Source organism: Orbilia oligospora, assembly GCF_000225545.1.
Source record: "Orbilia oligospora ATCC 24927 unplaced genomic scaffold scaffold00109, whole genome shotgun sequence".
NCBI lineage: Eukaryota > Fungi > Ascomycota > Orbiliomycetes > Orbiliales > Orbiliaceae > Orbilia > Orbilia oligospora.
Window position 1 is genome coordinate 628,873 of NW_011645666.1, and position 19,875 is coordinate 648,747.

The following is a 19,875-nucleotide window of genomic DNA, read 5'->3' on the forward strand; positions in this document are numbered from 1 at the left end:
CAACAGTTTCTTCAGCCGAATCAATTCGGATTATCTTCTTTCCAGCTTTTGACAAATTCCGCTAATCGGGGCTTTGGCACGACTAAAACAGTCAGGATGCCATCTATTAACTCCAACTTTCCCTCAGTGAGCACTTTCCTTAATGAAGTCTTCGGTCCAATTTTGCTTAGACTAGGTCTCCCGTGCATGTCGTATTTCTTCTTCTCGACAAGCACATCCACACCCGGATATGCGTATTCACTTTCCTTGTCCCACTCCGGTAAATTCGATGGTGAAAGAATGCCTTCAAGCTGGGAGCCAATAGTCTCATTCTCTGACAGTGACTTGATGAAATCGGATTGAAGATGTAGCGGGTAAAGAACTACCACGGGGAAACACAAATCAGACTGGGGATCCAGTGGATCCTGAAGCTGCACTGTGGCATCTTCGGATAGATCAAGATGCCGCGCAGAGGTTATTCTTTGTATCACATGGCGTGCCTACGCATACAATTTGTCAGGTAGGATAGTCTATGGGATATCCTTGGGGGCCTTACTTCCAGTGCTCTTTTCAGCGCAGCTTCTTTCATTTTTGACAATCGCTCTCGTTCTTGGCTAGTCTGTTGCAATCTTGCAAGGACACTCTTCCGGCTGGATATCTTCTCGTCAATTGCTTTAAAGGAGCTGTTACTCTTATCGATGGCAAGGCCACGTTGCACACAATCCTCTGCTTCTGAAATCTTGTCTAAGGCAAGACACGCCCGTGCTGATCGATATAGCGCCTTAATATTCCGAGGATTTAATCTTAGAGCCTCAGCACAATCTAAATTGGTCTTTCGATAGTTTCCTAAGTGAGACGTATAAACCTTCTGGTTCACTATCGGGCGACCGAGAATCTTTCATAGGGTTAAAACTTACGCAGCTCGAGGTTACAAGCAGCTCGATTCGAATAACAGGCACCGTTGATCTCATCAACATTACAGCCTATAGCCAATGCTTTTGTATAGAATTCAATCGCGTCCCTCCAGTACTTAGACCGGTATGATTCGTTACCTTGCTGCCGAAAATTCTCCGCTATCTCGTGAGGTTCCCCCTCATAAGCCAGAGCTTTCAATGCTTCTATAGCATCATTGGTCCCCTCAGGTACATCATCGAGAGAACTCATGAATAGTGGAAGCTGAGACAAGTCTTGCGCAGTAAACTCGTTCTTTTGTGACTGCACTGGAGGTCTTAATGGGCCATATTGTAAGGCGTCGCAGATTGTCGGTGCCGAATCCATGGTAGAAGTCGAAGTAGCCGTATCGTCGTTCAAAGTGGTAGCCATGAAAAGAAAAGGCTCTTACTGCCGGCTCCAGTTCGAAGTTACTGATGCTACCGGGAGGGGTGTGTGATTTTATGAGCTTGACCACCCTCAATTGTGGCTCGCGGAAGAAGTCTTTGCATTTGCATTATTGCGAGTTGATGTTGGATTTTTTTTCTCCCAACATGCCAAGCCGAATGAGCATCAATAAACAGACATTCAATTCAACTACAACATCGCATCCAAGTCACACAATGAAAAAAAATACCTAAAAAACTATATACAAAAAAGAAAGAAAGAAAGAAAGAGAGAGAGAGAGAGAGAGAGAGAGAGAGAGAGAGAGATAGTGTGTGTGTGTTAGATAAAACAAAAGTACTTCTACGATGAAGGTGAGTCGGAATGGAAGCTACCTTGCAGCGCGTATCCTTTTTGACAAATCTATTCCTCACTATAGATCCTCGAGCCTTGTGAGGCGATGCTCAGCAATTATGAAGTCCTGGCACATATCCAAGAGGTTAAGCAACGATACCGCAACCAAGTTGCTGATCAGGGCCCAGCTGCGGCTATGAAGCCAGGGAATTTAGAAACAGTAATGAAAGAGGTATTCTCAAGCCTGACCGCCGTCAAAGCGCAATGTTAACTAGGTAGTTCAGGTTATTGATTACCTCTCAACAACTGCTGCGATCGCTCAGACTCCCGAAGCCACTACGAAGCTCGTGGAAGACCTAGCAAAATCTCCCCTCCAATTCGAGAAAATAGAAGTGCTCATGATCTTGAACCATCTACCAAAAAATGAGACCGAATTAGATGTTCTCATCGAGGAGCTAGAATCGAGGCTCTCAGAAGAACAGATTACAAAAGTTCTCGACACAATTCTGTCCGCCACCCGGCCTAAGGCTGACCATGATACCTTAGAGGGCTGATGGGAAACTCGAATGGGCAGCATGACTTGGGTCTCTATAAACAACCCAGATCTATCTCGAGAATATAGTTGCTGACTAAGGGCCCCACGCCTCATCGGATTCATTTGGACGACGGCTTGACGGGTGCCATGTTTTAGGGCACGGCTTACAGAACAATTCTGGTTCGCATGATGGGGTATATGACACCGGAGAAGGTTTATGTATACAACATTAGGTATATTTTTATTGCAATCTTCGGTGACATTCCTGCAGTTCAGAATAAGAGATCTAGCTCTAACATTGAATCCGGTCTTTTGGAACTACCGCAACATACAATAGTTTTCTTCGTGCTCTTTTCGAGCCTGGGGAGCTGCTTTATTGTTTATAGTATTAAATGTTTTTTTTGGCTGGAATGAAGGACGAAAATGTATGTATTTGAATCAGCCTGTTGAACCTGGAACTGTCCGGTGGGTCCCCAGATCCGGTTTACGAGACAACAAAAAACCTTTTAACCAATGCGGAGTATGATAAGATGGGTAAGTAAAAAGCAGGTGAAAAAATACAGTGGATGAAAAGCCGTAAAATAAAAAGCGCTAACGCCAAAATCCGAAAAAAATCAGGTCCCTAGGAAATACAGTGAAGGATATATGTGGGATAGATAATATTCATGGAGGTATTATGGGTATCAATTGCGGCCGGCAGGGCCACCGTGACTCTCCGAGCCCTCTCTCTCCTTACGTCTGTGACTTTCGAGTCTGCTATCAGGCCCAGCCTGGTATTGTTGATGTAAAAGGGGTGATTCTTGATGCGGACCGCCTGGTGGCTTTGTCGTTGACTCTCGCCGAGCTATTTCGGGGGACGACTCACGGCCTGTCATATGTGAAATTGAAAAATGGCCTGTAACCCCAACCCCATCACCACCTGCATCTGATCTCCGTGGCCGGGAATTAAGATTTTTAGGATATGGCTCATACCCACGAGCGGATCCAGAGTCGCTCCGATGACGATTGTGAGTCGGGTTCACGCCTCGTCGTTTATTTGCATTCCCAGAGGAGCCTGAAGAAAAATAGGAGAATGAGTTAGCCTGTACGCTCGGCGTTGAGTCGGTGACAACAGCGGAGTGAATGCTATGTCCACCGCTCGCGAGCTTTCGCTTTTTAGGCGAATGCGAGGATTCATTACCTGAAGCGTAAGGCTGATTCGAGAAGGGTGATGATTCAATATTCTTCCCCGACGCTGGAGAGATTGACGTTGCTGGGGCAGACGTCGAGGGTTGGGTAGTAGGAGGCTGCCAATGGTGGAAAAAAATAGGTGATGATTCCGGCTGCCTATGAGATTCCGATGGACCAGTTTGTGAGATGTGACTCTGTGGAGTTTGATGGGCGATAAGGTTTTGTGTTGGGGTTTGGGACGGCGGAGGTATGCCTGAAAGCTGCATATTTAAACCAGGAGGCGGTCCTTGTGGTGGTGGTTGCACATGAATCTCGTTCGTGTTGATTCGAGGTAAGGACGACCTTGGTGGCTCCGATGTATGGATCTGCTGTGCATGGTTTCGCGTTGCTACCAATCCGGAGGAGCCGAATGGAGAGTAGGAGCTGGATCCGGAGCCGGCGTGATGTAGGTTGTGCGCCGCGCCCGGAGGTACGTTGGAAGCTGCCTGAGACTGTGCAGGAGTCTGAGATATTGACGATAGGCCGCTGGACTTCGGGGTTTGGTGTTCGGTAGCGGTCAGAAGCCGAGACTCCAGGCGAGAATCTGGTGGTGAAACCACATTGCCCTGAAGTAATTGTTGTTGGTTATGGTTAAGCTGTGATATATAATGATTTGCCCATTCTGCACTTGTGCTAGCTAATGCGCCACCACCTCCCGTGAATATCATAGGCACTAGCTGAGGAGGTATCCCTCCCCGAAAAGCTTCCCGCAACATTTCAAGCTCGGTGCGACGAATTTCGAGCCTATAGTTTTCCTGCTTCGTTCTCTCTTCCTCCTGCCGCCGCTTTTCTTCATCCGACTTGGCCTGGAGAAAGCTTCGTTGGGTTTCCTCGGAGCCATGCTGCCATCGATCGGGGAGTTGGTTTAGATTTGACGAAGGTGAGTGACCAGAGAGCGCCATAGCTGCAGGAGGGGGCAACCCTCTATGTGAAGTCGACATCGCAACGAAGTCGACTGACCTTAATGGGAGATGCAATTTGGCGGCCTTGAGTGCCTTGCACACCAAAGGGGTTATAATAATGATAGATAAAAACAAGAGCTATCTTCCAGGCCAAAGAAAACGGCTATTGTGCTATTTTGCTGGAAGCTACCAATTTTAGTGGGATTAAATAAGGCTCACTATAACTGGCAACGACGACCACTGCTGGATATGTATTGCTGGGGATTACGGGCCTTTAATCAAATGTTAAAGTCACCGGGGAACGAGACAAAGACATCGTCCCACTTGTCGCCAGAAGCCGGGTACCTGCCGCTATACCCTGGGTTATCATGTATTCGGAATGGTACTGTCGGGGCATTTTAAGTGGGAAGGCTTGATCGAAATTGTTGAAAGATATTATCCTCAAGACCGTTCATGTATGGAGAGATTTGGGAGGTGGGCGCGCGCGTGTGTGTGTGTGAGGGAGAAAGGGAATATGGAAGAATGGGTGGAAGAAAAGAAGGACTTACTGCCTGAAAGAATATTTATGATGATGGCCAACCCAACACAGCCACGAGTTTGTTATGGTGGAACTTGTGGTGAAAAGTGAGGCGGCGATGGCGGTGGGCGTCGAGACGAGGATGAGAGCCACACAGATGAAGAAGATATGGGCTGATAGGGCGAAATCAAGGTGCTTCAAAGGAGCGGCAATCGCCAGAAGGGGAGGGGGGGGGGGAGACAAGATGAAAAGAGAGGGGGAGGGAAAAGAGAGGAGGAGGGGAGAAGAAGAAGAAGAAGAAGAAGAAGAAGAAGAAGAAGAAGAAAGTCTCGGGAAGAGGAAGAATAATTGGGTGTGATACTGCGATTATTTGCACTTGCACACTAGTTACTGCCTTCTTTTTTATTGCTGGGATTGGTAAAGAGAGATACAAAATTTTCTGGGCGAAAAATGAACCAAAAACTAGAATTCAAAGGGGATAAATAAAGCAACAAAGAAATCAAGAAGTAGAACGAAGTAAAATAGTTGAGGGAAAGAAAGAAGGAAGGAAGGAAGGAAGGAAGGAAGAAAAGAAGGGTCTGACAGGGTACTCTGTAAGTAAATGAGAGGTATGTACGGGCGGCTGGTTAGGTCGGTGATGTTGATGGGCGATATTGTCTGGATAAACACCTGAAAACCTGATTGAGTCAGGAAGAAACAACCGACCTATATCTACTTTAAGTAAGTACTTAGGTGAGTAATTGATAAAGTAAGAACTTGCTTACCAACTCGTGAAGAATGGTACCTAAGAGGGGATGAGGATGGTGATGATGGTGATGATGGCGATGGTGGTGATGACGATGTTGGGCCGTGGGAGGATTCGAATCAAAGACGAGTCCTTAAAGTACATAAGTTAGGTACGTACCTACTGACTTCCTTACTGACCTCTTACTTAGTAAAAGGGATCGAATTGAAAAGGAAGAGGTTAATTGCGATCAAATCGAATCGAATCGAATCTTGCAAAGCCACACAGACTCGCTCAACTTCAAGCAGGTGGGCATCCCAAGCCTACCAGCTAGGTTCTGGTACATCAAGAAGACATCAAGGGGCCCGACGAATCGAGGCAAGGACAATGCCAGGAGGGAACAAATTTCCCTTTCAATCGCCATCCTGGTTGCTGAAATTTCAAACAGGAAGGCGGGCCTGTCCGTTTTGGGACACTCTTTCTTGTGGCGGGTCGAGACGGCAAGATTCACAGCAAGATTTGACGATTTTTGACAGCCGATTTGGGCCTTTGGCTTGGGTGGCCTGCCCCTGCGGCCCCACCACGCCATTTCTTGACTTGCAGCATCCCTAGCAGGGGCGCATGTACAAGTACCCACAAATACATACGCTCTGCCTCAAAAGCGCCTGGGCTCGGGGCTAGTATTTGCCGGCAAACATTGCAGGTCCTCCCTACTGTACATATGCATAGATATACTATAGCTACGTATGTATATACCCGAGTACTCGAGAAAATCATGTAGATATAAGGTATGTTATAACAAAAATATTAAAAGCTTAAAAGGCAAGTAAACGCGAACCCAGCTAAGAAGTACCGAGCAGGTACTCATGCACCTAATGTACGATGCGCCAAACGAAAAGAAGAAGAAGAAGAAGAAGAAGAAGAAGAAGAAGAAGAAGAAGAAGAAGAAGAAGAAGAAGAAGAAGAAGAAGAAGAAGAAGAAGAAGAAGAAGAAGAAGAAGAAGAAGAAGAAGAAGAAGAAGAAGAAGAAGAGGGAATACCTATAAACAAGAGGTAGATATGCATAAAAGAAAAGGAAGTAATGAAAAAAATGGGAAAGAAATGATAAAGCCTATACTAATGATGAAAATTTGGGATGCAATCATCAACTTCGATTCCAAATTCAACTCCGATTCAACCAGACCGGCTCACCCCGGTCGTCGGTCGGCTCGCGGCTGACAACATCTTCATTGGGAACAACCCCCGCCTTTTCCGCCTCTTCCACTCGACTTTTACATTCTTCATCAGAATATCTTCATCCTTTATCGCTATCCAATTCGTTAGGCTCTTCATCGCGCCTTCGAAATCCGATTCAAGAACGACCTCCTTCATTCCCTCTATTAGTGCAGCGGATGTTGCGTGGAGCACATCAAGTGTGCCGCCCAGCTCATCATCCCCAAGGAGCAAGAACACATCCCAGATACGTAACTGTGCCGCAAAGGGGATTGAATAGTTAAACAATGTGAGGTACCATCGAGTCCCAAAAGATAGAACGGATACCCCAAGCGTTTCCTATATATTATAATGAGCAAATGGAGAACAAAATAAAGACAGGGTATATCTCTCAGCTCCTTTCAGCCACACGTACCAGTTTCCGACTAACCAAAGGATGGCCGGGCTGCAACCATTCCGTATCAAAATCATTTAACGCATCCATCAAACCCCCGAATCCGTTACTATAAAGAGTATGCAGTCCTCGTAGTTCGAATAATCGTACCAACATAACAAAAGCTGCACCCTCATCATAGTAACAAAGGAAGGTTGCTGCGAGTGAGGCCATACCTTGTACGTACCCTACATCGGGAAAGTAAAGGGATATCGCATGGAGGACTCTGAAAAGCAATCTTTGCCTGCATGAGACTTTTGGTTAGAATATCGCTACTCTCTCAAAGATTCGACAGCACCCACCCCCCTCGGTACCTGCGCCGAAACATGATGTGAGAACTGATCGTTCGTGGTACATCTAAGTCTATCTGGACATCATCAGGCGAATTCTGGCTCGACAGGACCTAGATTATAGATGATTAGCTTGTTGTAGAAAAGGTCCTTTGTTTTCTATCCAGCTTACAGACATGGTAGCATCCAATTAGATCATTGGTTGACTTGTAGCCTTCTTGTTTCTTTGCGCTTGCTTCGAGAAAAGAAAACCAAGCCGCAGACCTCCAGCAATCGGGTATCCCTTTCCAAGTTCTATCGACGAGCTGCAGCAATTTTAGAGTTATCAAATCGCATTCCACGGTAATTACATTACGACTGGCGCAGCGTTGAAGTGAAGATACCTTAGGGTTCGAAGTGGGGAAATCGAAGTTTGTACCCCCTCCTGCCACAGCGCCCGTTGGAAGGACGCTTGGTTTTAGAGCCATACTATGCCACTTGGCAACTCGCTCGACCTCTTTTACTTTCATTCTTTCGCTAGACCCGGCTATAGGGCTCGTAAGCATTTCGGGTGAACTTTTGCTTTGAAATGTAGAAATAAAAACGTTGAGATGGCGACTACGGGTAAAAACCGGCCGAATACGCCGTCTATGGAGACTTGTTTTGATGCCAGGTCCGGGTGCCGACTTTTTAAGATTCGACCTGTTCGTTGGATTGACCTTTGTACCTTGAGATGCCGGCGCCCTGGGCTTAGGCATGATGAACCCATACCTGCCACTCCAATCAGCCCCCCGAGTCAAACCCGAAAAGTTGGGGAATATACCAGACAATAACTCACCGATCTATATCATCGGCATCAATGTCCTCCCAATCTTCGACACCGCCCGCGAGTTCGAAATCAGCCCGGCCGTCAACTCCGCTCAGGCTCCTAGAGCTGTTCGCGATCGAGTCTCGAACACTGAGCTGATCGGCTTGCAATCTAATCGACCGACTAGATACGGCAGAGAGACGGTTTTGTTCTAACCCTGCCCGAATACTCCCAGAAGGTATCGAACCGAAGGAACTCTGTGCTTCCAGCGGAGATATCCCTGAATTGTACAACGAGCGAACCTTAAGAGACATCAACTCTTCATCGACTGTTAATTCCCTGATGATACTCCTGCCAGCTCCCTGTAGGGAGATTTTCGATACGTTTGCGTGTGATAGGCCGGCGCTCAGACCTGATAGAGTGGCGGTATTCAAATTTGCGAGATCTTGGGTAGCGTCTCCGGAGTAACCAGGTGTTTTTGGGAGTGAATGTATATTCCCATTATCCTCCCCATCATACGTCGACGTTCCATCCGTTGCATCTAGTATTACGTGTATCGGGAGTGTTGAATTGCCCTGGCTTTCGTAATCCGTCGAATCATCGTTTGTCGCAACCGAGGTTGCTCCTGGTGTGGAGTCTTGAGTTACTGGTGGGTTGTTAACATTCGTTGAGACCACGGCACCAGGTCCATTTTCCAGGCTCATGTCGTCCTCATTCGCTCGCCTAATCTGCCCTTGCTTCACGCTAAAGAGTGTCGCCTCCTGTTAGATTGTATAAAAATGCAGGTTGTAGTTGCGGGTAACGAAAAATTGACGTTGTTCCGTAAACGAAGTGGGATTGTGAAAGTATGTAGGTTGGCGCGAAGAGGTGTGCCGTAGGAAGGACAGGATACCACACCATTTTTAAAGTGTTGAGGTATATGCAACCGCATGCGCATGGAAGGTTAAGGGGGAAACACGCCGTTGTTAGAGCTCCAGTGCGACCCGCACTTGCATGGCATCCTCCCGCGAGCAGCCCTTCAAGTATGCACCTAGGAGGTAGGTACTTAAGTACTTAAAGTACCTATCCCTTGCTACCTCTGGCCTCTTTTCCTTCCAAAGTACTACTTACTTACTTAAGCAAGCACAAAATCGGAGGTAAGTAAGTACTTAAGTAGGTACTTCAGGCATTTAAGTCCTCGGACAAGTGTTTGCTTACCTACGACTTAACCTGGTAGGCATCCACCTACATGCTACACCTCCTTCGATACTTAGGTACTTACTTAGGTAGTTCCACGACACCAACGCCATGGATCTCACAGAACTTAGCCTTGAACCTGTCGAGCCCCGCAAAGGTGAACAAAGCGACAGTAATGAACCAGTCAATCACTTAAATGTTGCTGCCATCAGAGATTTCGAGCAGAGCAATCGGGGCGCTACCGAAGAAGGTACAGATCAGACGATAGAAGACATATCCCAGGCCAATCTACAAACGAAAAAGGATTTGGCAGGTCTATCACCAGTCCTTAGGTTTTACAAAGGCGACAACATCCAAGGCCGGACCTTAGAAGAAATACTCGAATGGTCCGATAGCAAGCTTGAATACACCCATGACTTTATCCAAATGCTGTTTCCTATCCCCGAAAGGTCCAATTTCATGTTGCACCCTGCGGCAACGTTGGACGAGCAGACCATAGAGACTTTCCGAAACGACCCCGAATTGCAGACTTCCATGCGCATGGCTCTCGCTCGAATGCTTCGATTCTTCGGATTCGATTATCAAATCGTTAGCTTAGATCCTGGTACCGAAGGTGCAACAGCCAGTCAGAGGCTCGTACAGATTGTCCCTAACCCAGAGACATTCCCCAGGGCGGCAAGGAACTGGATGAACAGCCATAATGATTTAAGAATTACCAGGATAATACGATGCCTCAGGTGCTGCGGGATGGAAACCGAAGCCCGGGAATTCTACCGAGCCCTTCGGCATCTGCATACCTCCCGAACCGGTCATCCTAGAAGAATTAGTGATCGCACGTTTATGTACTGGACACGAGCCGCAAAGCGGGATCTTCGAATACCCCCGGATATGTCTGATGCGGAAGCGGAGAGATTCGGGGGAACCTAAACATACATATGTACTTTTCTATGTATTTTGTGAGGGTATATTAATATAGAAGCAGGTCAAATGTATCTACCCACCCACCACCTATAAGTGTGTACGTATGTAAACACTAGAATACTGCACTCGGGCCTAAGGAGGTAATTTAAATCGGTTCGATTGGCTAACCACGGAGATAGACTTGAGGAGTTACAGTAATTACGCTGCCTTTCATAGGGCATGTCTTAGATCTTTCCGAAGCTTAATCGGTGCTACCAAAGTTAAATCGATGACGTTTCTAACCCATATATGACATCATGAGTATTACATGTACTTATATAAGCATGTGCGATAACAGCTACCTAATTATCTGCTAGGTACTTAGGTAAGTAGGTACATGTAGATAAGACCTTGCATTGATCGCTTTGATTCCTGAGACACAATACTTAAAATGGTGGCCTGGGAAGCAATTCATCGATCAAACTGACCTTTCGAACACACCTTTTGATTTCCCTTCAAAAGAAGAACAAGAACATACGATATGCCAGACGCTCCACCAACTAGTCAAAATGTGTTTTCGAATCAGTTGTCGGAGGCTGAGCCTCTGCTTGGGCGAGCTGGTGCCGTCAGGCAACGAGAGGATGCCCCTTTCTGGAAAAACCTCTTTCTTGGTCAGTACCTAATTTACTTACTTACTTAGGTAAGTATCTATTACCGTTATAAATGGGACCTGATCTCTCGCTATCGTAGGAACCGGATTCTTGGCCCAAATAGGTCTTCTAGTTCTACTCATAACCGTCTGGATTTCTATTTTCTCCCTTCCTCTCGGGCTATTCACATTACACCCGGTAAGCTTACTACCTACTAGGAGGTACCCGCTTATACATATGAGATGTCAATTGCACACTTGCTTGAATCTAGAGCCGGCGCTGTTTACAAAACCACACACTGACCGTATACATATACGCACCTTAGCTATTCAATTCGGTACGGGCTGCGCTTGGCGTAATCATAGTTGAGCTGCATTGCAGTCTTACACATTCTAACGTTAGCACGTAATCATTTCATATGGGCCTATTAGGTCGGAATTCTACTCATTTTTGAAGCTGTTCTGCTTCTGCAACCCACCCACACCCCCGGTCAAAAAATCAAGGGCGCCATTGTTCACTCTATCCTGATTGGAGCCTCGCTACTGTTACTTATAGGTGCAGGAGTGGCGATAGTACTCAATAAAGTCCGAACCAAACACTCCCACCTCGATAGCGTCCATGCAATACTCGGCCTTCTTGTCTACGTAATTGTTTTAGGACAAACCATCGTCGGCTTTGCTCAATTCTATACCCCCCACCTGTTCGGATCAACAGAGAATGCAAAGGCCATCTACAAGTACCACCGCATTGCAGGATATACGATACAGTTGCTCCTTATTGCGACTTTAGTAGCAGCCTCAAGAACAACTTTTGCACTAGGTCCCTTGAAATTCACAACCTGGAAAGTAGCCTTTGGCTCGATTTTGGTAGCCTTAGGTAGTGTATACCCGTCTCTTTTTTTCTTTTCCGTTACATGCTGATATATATGTGGTGACATGGTAGGGGTTTTCCCACGTATCAAGAAGGAGAAACTCGGATTCAATCACTAATAGACTAGCTCCCCATTTTCCAAAAATAAAATAAAAATAATGATGATGATGATAATAATAATAATAAATGTTGATGAATGTTATAATTGCTTAAGATTCTTAAAAGACGGTATTTGTTTGTAATGTTTCTGTTAAACATGTTGGTACGATGACAAGATTGCACCCTGGAAGGCATCAGCCATTCCGTTATGCTTTCTTCGGAAACATCGCATCGAACTTAGTACTATCAATTGCAAATTCTCTAATGAAATCTATTTCCATGTCGTGAACCTTACCAACAAGAACCAGTGAGTGCAATGGTGGGCCTAGATCTGCAGTCGCGAGGTCTGCCAGCGTCCCGACGGCAAAGGTCTGATCATCAGACCCCAGCCTGGCTATACCGATAGCCAACGAATCTTTGTTGTATACTAGCTCCGAGAGTTTAAGGTGAGCATTTTGCGATACCTGTAGTTAATATTGAGGGGACACCCACCTCCTTCTTGACGAAGCTCTTCGGTGGCTAACATTTGGTTAGCGCACTGCGAGACTGTCATGTACCGAGGCGGCTCATAGATCTTTTTTCCTCTGGCAAGATTTTCTTCGCTCTGTTCCTTGACTTTAATATCCAACAAGATAAGACTGTGGAGCCCTATCTTAGCGTTTTCTCTGATCTTGTCGTAGAAGGATGACGGTTTCCATGTTTCAGTGAAGAAAACCATTGAAACGGTCTGACCGAAATTGTACAATTGGAGACCACATGCACCAACAGCGTTCATTATGGAAGCATTATGAATGGTTTTGACTGGAATCTGAAGGCTTCGTGCCCGAAGCAATAAATCTAGATGTGTAGTAGCACCGAATGGATCTCCAACGACGAGGAAAACAATATCTGTTGAAATCGCATCTTTCAGAATCACATCGCTATCGGATTCTACGAGCTCTCTGTCCGCAATTATTACCTCGCGGCCGTAAAATTCTTCCTAGGGTGCTTGGTTAGAGGATGTGTTCATATGAGCAGGGTTAATTTGTTCTTCTATAGATTCGGAATTCATACTAATTTTTCTCGAGATACCATAAGGATGCTTGTATATGCTTCTAAGTAAACCCTTTCCGCTCGTCTCACAATATCTAGTCCCTTTAGCGTAATATCCTTCTCATCGCTGAGGCCGAGGCCGATGCAATAAAGCATTTTGTCAACTCTATTGTCTCTGGGTGGATTTTTCCCTTTCTTTCTTTTCCTTGTTTTCGCTCAAGTGTAAAAGTTTGTAGAACCGGGGTTTCGTTCAGTATTCCTGCTTTTGAATTAAGATTAAAAACGGTAATTTGGTATTGACGGTACGGTGTGAAGAAGCCCTTCGGATTTGATGGTCCAATAAGTACCTACTACGTACTTAAGTATATATATGTATGTGGGTGGGCACAGTGCCTGCATGTCGTTGTTGAGGCTTCTCTCTTCGGCATGGCTGGGTGGTTTTTCCCCTTGCACAAAATTCTCTTGGCGCTGTGTTGAATGGATATTAGCTTCCTGCAGGTTTGGCAATCCTCGCGATCAGGCTTCGTCTTCACCTGTCGCCCTTCAGACAAAACCTATCCCCCAGCAGAGGAACAACCCTCAAACACCCACGGGATACAAGACCTATCCAATTTTGGGTAGAAAACGCCCTAGTTCGCTACTCGTCAGATGCTAAAGACGCCTCAATTTGTTCTACAGCTGCCACACCTTCGAAGAGCGTGGACCCAGCATTCTCGTCACTCTCAACTGGCGTTTCCCACTCACACCCCGTGAGGATAGTATGTCAATCTCGCAGACAGAATTCCATCAAATCACGCGAGCCCGGGGAGCCACCGGCTTACACAGGAGACAGTACAGACAAACTTGAAACCAAAGGAGGGATATCATACTAGTAGCCAACTCATCAATCCGACGGACATTACGGTAACCTGTGTCCTGCCACACACGGAAGGGGGGAGAAAAGGTGTGGAGATATCAAAGGACATAATGGAGGCGACAGCAGAATCTCGAAGTAAGAGGAGGCACTCTGGCTCAGCGCAATTTATCCGCCCAAGCAAACATGTAAAAGGCGACCATTTCGAAATTGAATTCGAAGACACCACCGAATACAACGACGAGGATGCTGATGATGATATCAATATGTTGGCAGAGCAGGACCTCCTAGCAGCGCTAGAGCAAGCGCAGTCAGAACCAAGGATGGTTCCTCACATTGCTTCAACGGGGGACTCTGTCGAATGGCAAAGAACTATTGAGTCCGTCGTTAGGAATGTCGTTTCGATAAGGTTTTGCCAGACCTGTTCATTTGATGCTGATCCTGCGGTTACGAGCGAAGCAACCGGGTTTGTAGTTGACAAAACTAGGGGTTTGATTCTCACCAACCGGCACGTTGCTTGCGCGGGCCCATTTTGGGGCTACTGTGTCTTCGACAACCATGAGGAGGTATCTTTTTATTGCAGCCATATGAGCTCTTGTTAGTCACTCCGATGCTAATTTACTAATCTTTGAAGTGCGATGTATACCCCGTTTATCGTGATCCCGTTCACGACTTCGGCATCCTAAAGTTCGATCCCTCGAAAATTAAGTACATGGAAGTCGGAGAGTTAACTCTACGGCCTGATCTTGCTAGTAAGTGGAACTCTCGAATTCATTGACCACTTTTGTTACTAATAATATCAATAACTTGATTTTAGGGGTTGGCGTTGAGATAAGGGTTGTCGGGAATGATGCTGGGGAAAAGCTTAGCATCCTCTCCGGCGTTATTAGTAGGACAGACAGAAATGCACCTGATTATGGCGATGGTTACAATGACTTCAGTATGAACGCATTGCCACTTTCCGTTAGGGTATTAGGCTCTGACTCTTTTTAGATACCAACTACATTCAAGCGGCAGCTTCGGCGAGTGGAGGTAGCTCTGGGTCCCCCGTAGTAAATGTGGACGGATTTGCAGTTGCTTTGCAAGCAGGTGGAAGCACTGAAGGTATAGTGACTTGTAGAATCTATCTCAGCATCCAGCGTACTAACTTGGGAGACTTAGCTGCAACTGACTATTTCTTGCCCCTCGACCGTCCTCTAAGGGCACTTCAGTGTATCCAGAATAACGAAGCTGTCGCCCGTGGCACGATACAAACGCAGTGGTTGATCAAACCTTTTGATGAATGTCGCCGGCTTGGGTTGACCCCTCCTTGGGAGGCTGCTATCCGACAGAATTTCCCGAAAGAAATCGGGATGTTGGTTGCCGAAACGGTATTGCCAGGGGGGCCAGGGTTCAAATCAATTGAAGTAGGATATGTATTTGGTTTCAATTTCATCGACCGCTTCTAACTCTAATATGCGCTCTTAGGAAGGAGATATTCTCATAAAAATTAACGACGAATTGATTACTAAATTTGTTCGATTAGACGACATTCTAGATAGTAATGTTGGGAGTAACATCAAGTTACTACTCCAGCGAGGAGGCCGAGACATCGAAGTCGAACTAGGCGTTGGAGATCTTCATGAAATCACACCGGATCGATTCCTCACTGTCTGTGGTGCCTCATTCCACGATCTGTCATACCAACTCGCGAGACTATATGCGATACCTGTGAAAGGTGTCTATGTCTCAGAACCCGCCGGGACATTCAGATTCGATGGTTCTGATAAAGGATGGATCATTGCAGTAAGTATACCACCTGTCGTCACCAAAATTCGAAGCTAACTAGTGTAGTCTGTGGACAACGAGAGAACTCCCGACCTCGAAACCTTCATTAACGTTATGAAACACATACCAGGTACCTTGGATCCAAATCCATCTGACTGTACCTCGCTTACACACTGAAAAGACCGATCTAGGGTCGTCGTAACTTATAGGCACCTGAGAGATTTGCATACACTTAACACTTCCATATTACAAATCGACCGGCATTGGACATCTAAAATGAGAATGGCTCTCAGAAACGGTACATTCTATCTCTACCTGATAACGCAGAACATCCATTGACCTTGCTCTCCCCTCCTCTCTCTTTCTCTTTAGACTCCACTGGGCTATGGGATTTCAAGGAAGTTGCAGACGCATTGCCGCCCAAACCTCTTCAGCCAATGTCTGCCCAATTCGTCACGCTTGACAACCCTGGGTTTGCGGGAGCTTCTGACCTTGTCAGAAGTTTTGTTCGCATAGCTTGTGAGATGCCGTTGAAAATTGATGGCTACCCCCTCCCCAGAAAAGTAAGCTCTATAATCCGTACTATATACAGGAATAAATCCTAATGATCACAGGTCGGGTTTGGGGTCGTTGTCGACCATGAAAAAGGATTGGTTGTGGTTTCCCGAGCATTTGTTCCATACGACCTTTGCGATTTAACACTAACAATCGCCGAATCAGTGGTCGTGCCGGGTAAAGTTGTATTTTTGCACCCACTACAAAACTATGCCGTTGTTCAGTATGATCCCACGCTCGTGCAAGCTCCTGTTAGATCGGCGAAACTTAGCACTGAGAGCGTACGCCAGGGGTCCTCGACCGTGTTTTTTGGGTTCAATCACAATTTTCGCGTGGTGACCACGAAGACAACGATCACCGATATAACAACTGTTGCAATCCCAGCAAACTCGATGGCACCCCGGTATCGGGCAATCAACCTGGACGCAATCACTGTTGACACGAGCTTGAGTGCTCAATGCGCAAGCGGGGTGCTCGCTGATGAAGACGGCACCGTCCAAGCATTGTGGCTGACTTACCTCGGAGACCGCGCACACGGTTCCAAGGATATCGAATATCACCTAGGCCTGTCAACACCAACAATACTACCCGTTATTCGACAGATCCAAAGGGGTCAGATACCAAATCTCCGGATCCTCGACGTCGAACTCCACACAATTCAAATGAGTCAAGCCCGTGTTATGGGAGTATCAGAAGATTGGATCAGAAAAGTAGAACAGGACAACCCCCAGAGGCACCAGCTGTTCATCGTAAGGAAGGTTTCTTGCGGCCCAGTGCAGACCTTGGAAGAAGGAGATCTGATACTAACCCTCAACGGAAAAATAATGACGCGAATATCGGACTTGGATGTCATGTACGACCATGATGAACTTGATATTCATGTCGTACGTAATTGTGAAGAGCTTAGCATCAAAGTTCCCACAGTCACAACCACTGATATTGAAACAAATCGGGTGGTTGTCTTCTGTGGGGCAGTTTTGCACAGACCTCATCACGCCGTACGACAACAGATTAGTCATATGCACTCGGAGGTGTATGTGTCAGCACGGGTAAGAGAATCGCCGGTTCAGCTATAACTCTGGATTTCCTAACATACTAGTTTACCGTTATAGTCGCGGGGGTCGCCAGCATTTCAGTACCAGTTAGTGCCGACGAATTTTGTCCTTGCCGTGAACGGAGTTTCAACGCCTGACTTGGACTCCTTCTTGAAAGAAGTTTCTAAAATCCCCGATAATACTTGTGAGTAGATGAGATAAAGAATGGGTTTTAAACGAAGAAATCAACTAACCTAAGTAATATTAGATTTCCGACTTCGTGTTATAACTTTTGATAACGTACCCTTTGTGATCACCATGAAAAAAAATGAGCATTATGTTAGTTTTACTTGCCTTATCATGATTATTATCCAAGACTCACCTTTATTTCTAGTTCCCGACCATGGAATTTGTCAAGGACCCTTTAGAAGCTTGCGGTTGGCGTCGAGTAACCTATGAACACGGAAAACCGCACTCAGGTTTAGATACAGGAATTCTGAGCGACAGTACGTAACTTTCCCGAGCAGCGATTTTTTATTTTATTTTTATTTTTATTTCTCTATCTAGTGACTGACAAAAAGGTTTCACCAGGCATGGATCAAGGCGTAGATTGATCATCTTCGTTCTTTGGGGAATAGAGGGGGTTTTTTTTTTTTTTTTTTTCCGTTCAGCTTTTAGTTATCAATCGATATTTTATTTCGCTTTCCCGCCATAGAAAACCGTAGGAGAAAAGGGTACGGTGCGATTTATCTATATGTGCTCAGAGTCACACTAACTACTACTTAGGTAGGTAGTGCGATAATGTTTGAGAACGGGGGTGTACACATTTCATGGATACTTGTGTCGTTGATAGGATTGCATCACTAGCTGGGTCAGCCGTTTTTAATATTTTGTACACTACTTCAGGACGAGGTTCACGTTGCCCGTAGACTCCATTTCTTATTTCCATGTGCATGCGCTCTGCTCGATGTGCGAATCGAAAATTGAATGACTCCCACTGTTTCTCCGTCCTCGGACTTGAAAAAGGCGCCGAACACGCTGAATGGGCTGACTATAAAACTTGTCAATTGCCAACACCCTAACTTCAAAAACAACAATACATTTCGAAAACCCGACGTAACAATGGGAGGTGTTGCATTTGACCTCGAGACCTGCGCCAGGCCGAACATTGTTGCTCTGCAGCCATACCGATGCGCTAGGGAGTTCGTCTATCAAATCCACATCACAAAATTGCTATCAGCTAACAGCGAGGCCATTGTTATAGTGATTACAAGGATGATGGAAGTAATACGCTTTTAGATGCGAATGAGAATTCGTACGGCCCATCACTTTCCATAGACCTATCAGCGAACCACGAGGTCAATGGAAGCACTCTAAGGCTTGCAGGCTTGAACAGATACCCTGATCCGTAGGTTATTTCTATTTAATACTAAGACCAACCAGTTTCCAAAGCATCACCAACAAGGTCGGTTTTTTCTAACCTTGCAGGTGACTAGGCATCAAATAGAGCTAAAACAGCTTTTGTGCGACCTTCGACAGGTTGCGAGCTCACCGGCTACGTTGAGGCCTGACAACATTTTCGTCGGCGTAGGATCTGACGAAGCAATTGATGGGTTGATCCGATGTTTTTGTGTCCCAGGCATCGATAAAATTTTGGTCTGCCCCCCAACTTACGGGATGTATACCGTAGCTGCCCAAGTCAATGATGTCGAGGTCGTGAAGGTACCACTAGAAATCGAAGGCGAGTCGCCTAGTTTCGACATTCAACCGGTTAAAATAAAAGAAGAATTGGAAGGGGATCCCCGGATTAAACTAGTCTACATATGCTCCCCGGGAAATCCAACCGGTAAACTTGTGGACCCTGGCCGATTAAAGGAACTTCTTGAATACAATTGGAATGGTGTGATTGTCCTCGATGAGGCATACATCGACTTTGCCGACCATGGCAAAAGTCTTGCTCATTGGGTGAATGATTATCCCAATCTAGTTGTGATGCAAACATTATCTAAGGCATTTGGTATGGCTGGTATACGGTATGTCAACCCTTTTCCTAAGTCCAGGCAAGTACTCACGATTTTAGATTGGGATTCGCGTTCGCGCCTTCTAGAATAGCAGGGCTCCTGAACAACCTGAAAGCGCCATACAACGTCTCTTCTTTGACATCAGCGCTAGCAATACAGGCTATTTCAAGAGCAGGCTTGGAGGTTATGAGATCACACCGGGAGTTGATAGTAAGCCAAAGGGAAAGGTTGGTTCGAGAACTGCCAAAAATTTCGCGGGTCGGCCGCTTTCTGGGGGGTTTTGATGCGAACTTTCTTCTGGTCGAAATGCTCGATAGGCCAAAGCCCCTTGGTGGCCATCCAGACAATCAAACTGCTAGGGTAGTATACTCACAACTAGCGGAGGCGAAGGGGATCGTTGTTCGATACCGTGGGAATGAACTAGGCTGCACAGGGTGCCTGAGAATAACAGTTGGCACAGAGAACGAAACAACGAAGCTATTGGAAAAACTGGAAGAGGTGTTTCGGGAAATCCCATAATATCAATTGGATTCAAATAGATACTGTCGAAGTTTCGCAGTAAATAGAATAGGGGGCCTACAATTGACAGGCGTGTAAAAATTCAAGGAAATGCACAGCCATCGCGGGCACATAAATGCTTTTTTAGAGGGAAGGCGCTCTAG

General features: G+C 46.1%; 9 protein-coding genes across 9 annotated transcripts; 5 read left to right on the forward strand and 4 right to left on the reverse strand.

Moving 5' to 3' along the window:
* Positions 1 to 20: 20 nt before the first annotated feature.
* AOL_s00109g194 (uncharacterized protein) lies at positions 21 to 1,302 on the reverse strand (the record flags this gene model as incomplete). The annotated part of the gene is made up of 3 exons (XM_011126675.1): positions 21 to 479; positions 536 to 825; positions 897 to 1,302. The coding sequence occupies 3 exons, from the start codon at positions 1,300 to 1,302 to the stop codon at positions 21 to 23; spliced, it is 1,155 nt and encodes a 384-aa protein (XP_011124977.1).
* A 451-nt stretch (positions 1,303 to 1,753) lies between these two features.
* On the forward strand, positions 1,754 to 2,201 carry AOL_s00109g195 (uncharacterized protein; the record flags this gene model as incomplete). Its single annotated transcript, XM_011126676.1, has 2 exons — positions 1,754 to 1,879; positions 1,932 to 2,201. The coding sequence occupies 2 exons, from the start codon at positions 1,754 to 1,756 to the stop codon at positions 2,199 to 2,201; spliced, it is 396 nt and encodes a 131-aa protein (XP_011124978.1).
* A 664-nt stretch (positions 2,202 to 2,865) lies between these two features.
* Positions 2,866 to 4,332, reverse strand: AOL_s00109g196 (uncharacterized protein; the record flags this gene model as incomplete). Its single annotated transcript, XM_011126677.1, has 1 exon — positions 2,866 to 4,332. One exon carries the CDS (start codon positions 4,330 to 4,332, stop codon positions 2,866 to 2,868), a length of 1,467 nt encoding a protein of 488 aa, XP_011124979.1.
* Positions 4,333 to 6,280: 1,948 nt separating this feature from the next.
* On the forward strand, positions 6,281 to 6,580 carry AOL_s00109g197 (uncharacterized protein; the record flags this gene model as incomplete). The annotated part of the gene is made up of 2 exons (XM_011126678.1): positions 6,281 to 6,322; positions 6,395 to 6,580. The coding sequence occupies 2 exons, from the start codon at positions 6,281 to 6,283 to the stop codon at positions 6,578 to 6,580; spliced, it is 228 nt and encodes a 75-aa protein (XP_011124980.1).
* A 127-nt stretch (positions 6,581 to 6,707) lies between these two features.
* Positions 6,708 to 8,960, reverse strand: AOL_s00109g198 (uncharacterized protein; the record flags this gene model as incomplete). Its single annotated transcript, XM_011126679.1, has 5 exons — positions 6,708 to 7,085; positions 7,162 to 7,423; positions 7,494 to 7,582; positions 7,646 to 8,219; positions 8,287 to 8,960. 5 exons carry the CDS (start codon positions 8,958 to 8,960, stop codon positions 6,708 to 6,710), a joined length of 1,977 nt encoding a protein of 658 aa, XP_011124981.1.
* Positions 8,961 to 9,543: 583 nt separating this feature from the next.
* AOL_s00109g199 (uncharacterized protein) lies at positions 9,544 to 10,359 on the forward strand (the record flags this gene model as incomplete). Its single annotated transcript, XM_011126680.1, has 1 exon — positions 9,544 to 10,359. The coding sequence occupies one exon, from the start codon at positions 9,544 to 9,546 to the stop codon at positions 10,357 to 10,359; it is 816 nt and encodes a 271-aa protein (XP_011124982.1).
* Positions 10,360 to 12,157: 1,798 nt separating this feature from the next.
* Positions 12,158 to 13,139, reverse strand: AOL_s00109g200 (uncharacterized protein; the record flags this gene model as incomplete). Its single annotated transcript, XM_011126681.1, has 3 exons — positions 12,158 to 12,378; positions 12,444 to 12,930; positions 13,005 to 13,139. 3 exons carry the CDS (start codon positions 13,137 to 13,139, stop codon positions 12,158 to 12,160), a joined length of 843 nt encoding a protein of 280 aa, XP_011124983.1.
* An 810-nt stretch (positions 13,140 to 13,949) lies between these two features.
* On the forward strand, positions 13,950 to 17,806 carry AOL_s00109g201 (uncharacterized protein; the record flags this gene model as incomplete). The annotated part of the gene is made up of 12 exons (XM_011126682.1): positions 13,950 to 14,402; positions 14,471 to 14,588; positions 14,654 to 14,776; positions 14,830 to 14,940; positions 14,998 to 15,242; positions 15,304 to 15,621; positions 15,897 to 16,166; positions 16,218 to 17,207; positions 17,271 to 17,397; positions 17,461 to 17,531; positions 17,587 to 17,698; positions 17,784 to 17,806. The coding sequence occupies 12 exons, from the start codon at positions 13,950 to 13,952 to the stop codon at positions 17,804 to 17,806; spliced, it is 2,961 nt and encodes a 986-aa protein (XP_011124984.1).
* A 508-nt stretch (positions 17,807 to 18,314) lies between these two features.
* On the forward strand, positions 18,315 to 19,304 carry AOL_s00109g202 (uncharacterized protein; the record flags this gene model as incomplete). Its single annotated transcript, XM_011126683.1, has 3 exons — positions 18,315 to 18,394; positions 18,457 to 18,600; positions 18,689 to 19,304. The coding sequence occupies 3 exons, from the start codon at positions 18,315 to 18,317 to the stop codon at positions 19,302 to 19,304; spliced, it is 840 nt and encodes a 279-aa protein (XP_011124985.1).
* Between the last annotated feature and the right edge of the window lie 571 nt (positions 19,305 to 19,875).